The following is a 2,905-nucleotide window of genomic DNA, read 5'->3' as shown; positions in this document are numbered from 1 at the left end:
TATATAAGCATGAAAAGTAAACAGAAACACTAATTGTATTTTCATACATTTTATTTTGTACAAATAACACACAAATATACTACTTGATGGTGCTAGAAATTCGTGACGTAATCACTTTGAGACGCGTCTCGGACGTCTTGCGGAGCGGCGCAGAATGTTCGCTTGTGCATAACCGACCTTAATTTCTTAATTCAAACTTAAATTAAACTTTAATTTTGTTAACTTCTTCATTCACGACCGAAATTCTTACAGGAACAATTAACAGTCAAACCATGCATATAAGGGTTACTCGGGGGGAGGGTGGGGTCATCGTCGTCGTCGCGACCGAGACTCGTGCGTGGGGAGGACTGATGGGGGGTCGACGTCGCCGTGGCAACCGCGACTCGTGCGCGAGAACTGACGGGGGTGTTGACGTCGTTTCAGATCCGCAACGACGTCTACTTCCTGTCGAGTCAGAAGAGCCGGCCAAGCCTGTTCGGGTTCCCGCTGATCCTGCCATGCCACGAGTACACGACGCAGCAGGAGCTGTACCAGTGCGTGTGGACGCAGGTGGGCCGGCTCGTCAGCCCGCTGCCGCCTAACGAGCACGGCGTGCTTAATCACGCACTCGACTGGTGAGATACGCACACCACCTCACGTATCCCTATTGTTGGACGGACCCCCCCCCATCCAATCAATGGACCCCCTTCCTTACCCAATCATCAGGCCGCCTTCACGTCTTCAGTGGGCCCCACCCAGCCCCATCAATGGGCAGCCTTACCATTCCATCGATTTACCGTTACCTTGAATAGAGATGAGCCACGCTGTTGACGTATGAACCATAACATGTAACCTGCTACAGTAAAACTCGCATAAGTCGTCATCGTCTAACTCGTCAATTTGCATAAGTCTTCATGGAAGTCAAAGTCCCCGATTTTCTCTCCCAGTAAATCCATTGGAATAGCCCTGCCTAAGTCGTCATTTATAAGTCGTTATTATGTACAAGTCGTCGCCCTCAGACAGGTCCCATGTAATACAAACAACAGTAATCTTCCATCTGTAAGTCGTCTAGGGAATGTGCCACGTGGCCGTCGCAGATATACGCGAATCAACAGCGGGTGTTGCAAAATAGCCGGCGCATGTCGCCAGGGAAAAAAATAAAATTTATTTTTCGGGGGCTACTTTTCAAGCTCGCGTGCATGAAAATAGCATTCTAAAATTTGGTTTGCATTGAATTCTATGCAAATTTACGGGGGCTTTCTTCGGTATTTCCGGGGCTCTTTTTGGCATTTCGGGGGCTAAATCGCCCCGATACCCCGTGTATTTTTTTCACTGTATGTCACGCTTGCCGCTAGTGCGTACGATGTGCGTGCGTTATGGCCAGTAGCGGTGTCGATTGATGTACGGACCAGATTGTTTTGTATCGTAGCATGTTTATGACTGCGTAGGGGTGACGGGCACCTGGGAGGGGAGCCCTACGTATAAGGTGACAAAGTCGTCATTTTTGCAAGTCGGCACAAATATGCTGGTCCCAAAAGTGTCGACTTATGCGAGTTTTACTGTATTCGATTAACGTCGACAGCCAGGGTTCTGTACAGAAATTCCACGTTGGTCTAATTCGAAATGCCCGAGTGGAAAAAAATGCAAAACGAAAATCGAACGAGAATTCGCAAATCGCTCGTCGAAAACATCCAGAAAAAAAAACGCACAAATTTGCAATCGGGCCCCGTAGATGGCGCTGCCGCTGCCGCGTCTCACCGTGCTGGGGCGCCTCGTGTTTGTTGCAGCGACGACAGCCTCGGCTACGAGTACCCGTTCATCCTGAAGGCGGTGCAGCGCGACGGCTTCACGTGCGCCTGGTGCCCGTGGTTCCGCTTCTGCCGCGGCTGCAAGATCGAGTGCTGCGATGCGGACTTCTGCCGAGCGAGCGCGTACGTCGCCGTCGACTGGGACCCGACCGCGCTGCACCTACGCTACCAGGCGTCGCTCGAGCGGGTGGGTGCTGCTCTCTTGTTCGTCGTAGTATCATCTCCCATAGAGCCTCAGATCTGCTCACGCGTCTCACGCATCAAGTCTGTCTCGCGGGCCTCGCATGTCGTGTCTCAGATCTGCCTCGTGCCTCGCGTCTGCATGTCTCACACATGCTCACGTCTCAACGAGCATTCTCGCCTCGCGCGCGCGCGCCGCAGGTGTTTGTCGACCACGGCCGCATGCAGGAGTCGCGTCTCAGATCTGCCTCGCGTCTCGAATCTGCCTCACGCCCACCTCACGTCTCATATCTCTCCCCCTGCTCGCGCTGCAGGTGTTTGTGGACCACGGCAGCGTGGAGGAGTCGCGGCTCAGATCTGCCTCGCATACTCGCGTCTCAGATCTGCCTCGCATACTCGCGTCTCACGTTCTCGTGTCTCACGTTCTCGCGTCTCACGTACTCGCGTCTCACGTTCTCGCGTCTCATGTACTCGCGTCTCACGTACTCGCGTCTCACATTCTTGCATCTCATGTACTCGCGTCTCACGTACTCGCGTCTCACGTTCTCGCGTCTCACGTTCTCGCGTCTCATCGTGCGTTCTCGCCAGGTGTTTGTGGACCACGGCAGCGTGGAGCAGTCGCGGCGGCTGCAGACGGAGCCGATCGACCTCGCCACCTGCCTGCAGGCGTTCACCAAGTGGGAGGAGCTGGGAGAGGACGAGCTCTACTACTGCTCCAAGTGCCGGCAGCACCGACTCGCGCAGAAGAAACTCGACTTGTGGCGACTGCCGCCCGTGCTGGTAGGTGGCGCCGGCGTCCCAGTAATGAGTCATCGCGCGAGCGAAGGCGACGTTGTCGATTGTTGGACTGTGTTTGTGCGCCGGTCGCTGTTCGTTGTTGTTCGCGAGGGGTTTGCTGTTCGTTGTTGTTCGCGAGGGGTTTGCTGTTCGTTGTTGTT

At 54.1% G+C, this 2,905-nt stretch overlaps 1 protein-coding gene across 1 annotated transcript in view; it reads left to right on the top strand.

The window, feature by feature from the left end:
• LOC106814875 (ubiquitin carboxyl-terminal hydrolase 32-like) overlaps positions 1-2,905 on the top strand; it is a 47,914-nt gene that overhangs the window by 37,336 nt on the left and 7,673 nt on the right. Inside the window, exons 17-19 of the mRNA XM_014819250.1 lie at positions 424-614; positions 1,767-1,974; positions 2,556-2,747. Coding sequence (XP_014674736.1) covers positions 424-614; positions 1,767-1,974; positions 2,556-2,747 — 591 coding nt within the window. The remainder of the gene's footprint in view (positions 1-423; positions 615-1,766; positions 1,975-2,555; positions 2,748-2,905) is intronic.

This window comes from Priapulus caudatus, unplaced genomic scaffold (assembly GCF_000485595.1).
Source record: "Priapulus caudatus unplaced genomic scaffold, Priapulus_caudatus-5.0.1 Scaffold995, whole genome shotgun sequence".
Classification (NCBI taxonomy): Eukaryota; Metazoa; Priapulida; class Priapulimorpha; order Priapulimorphida; family Priapulidae; genus Priapulus; species Priapulus caudatus.
This window is presented reverse-complemented; position numbering and strand designations above follow the sequence as displayed.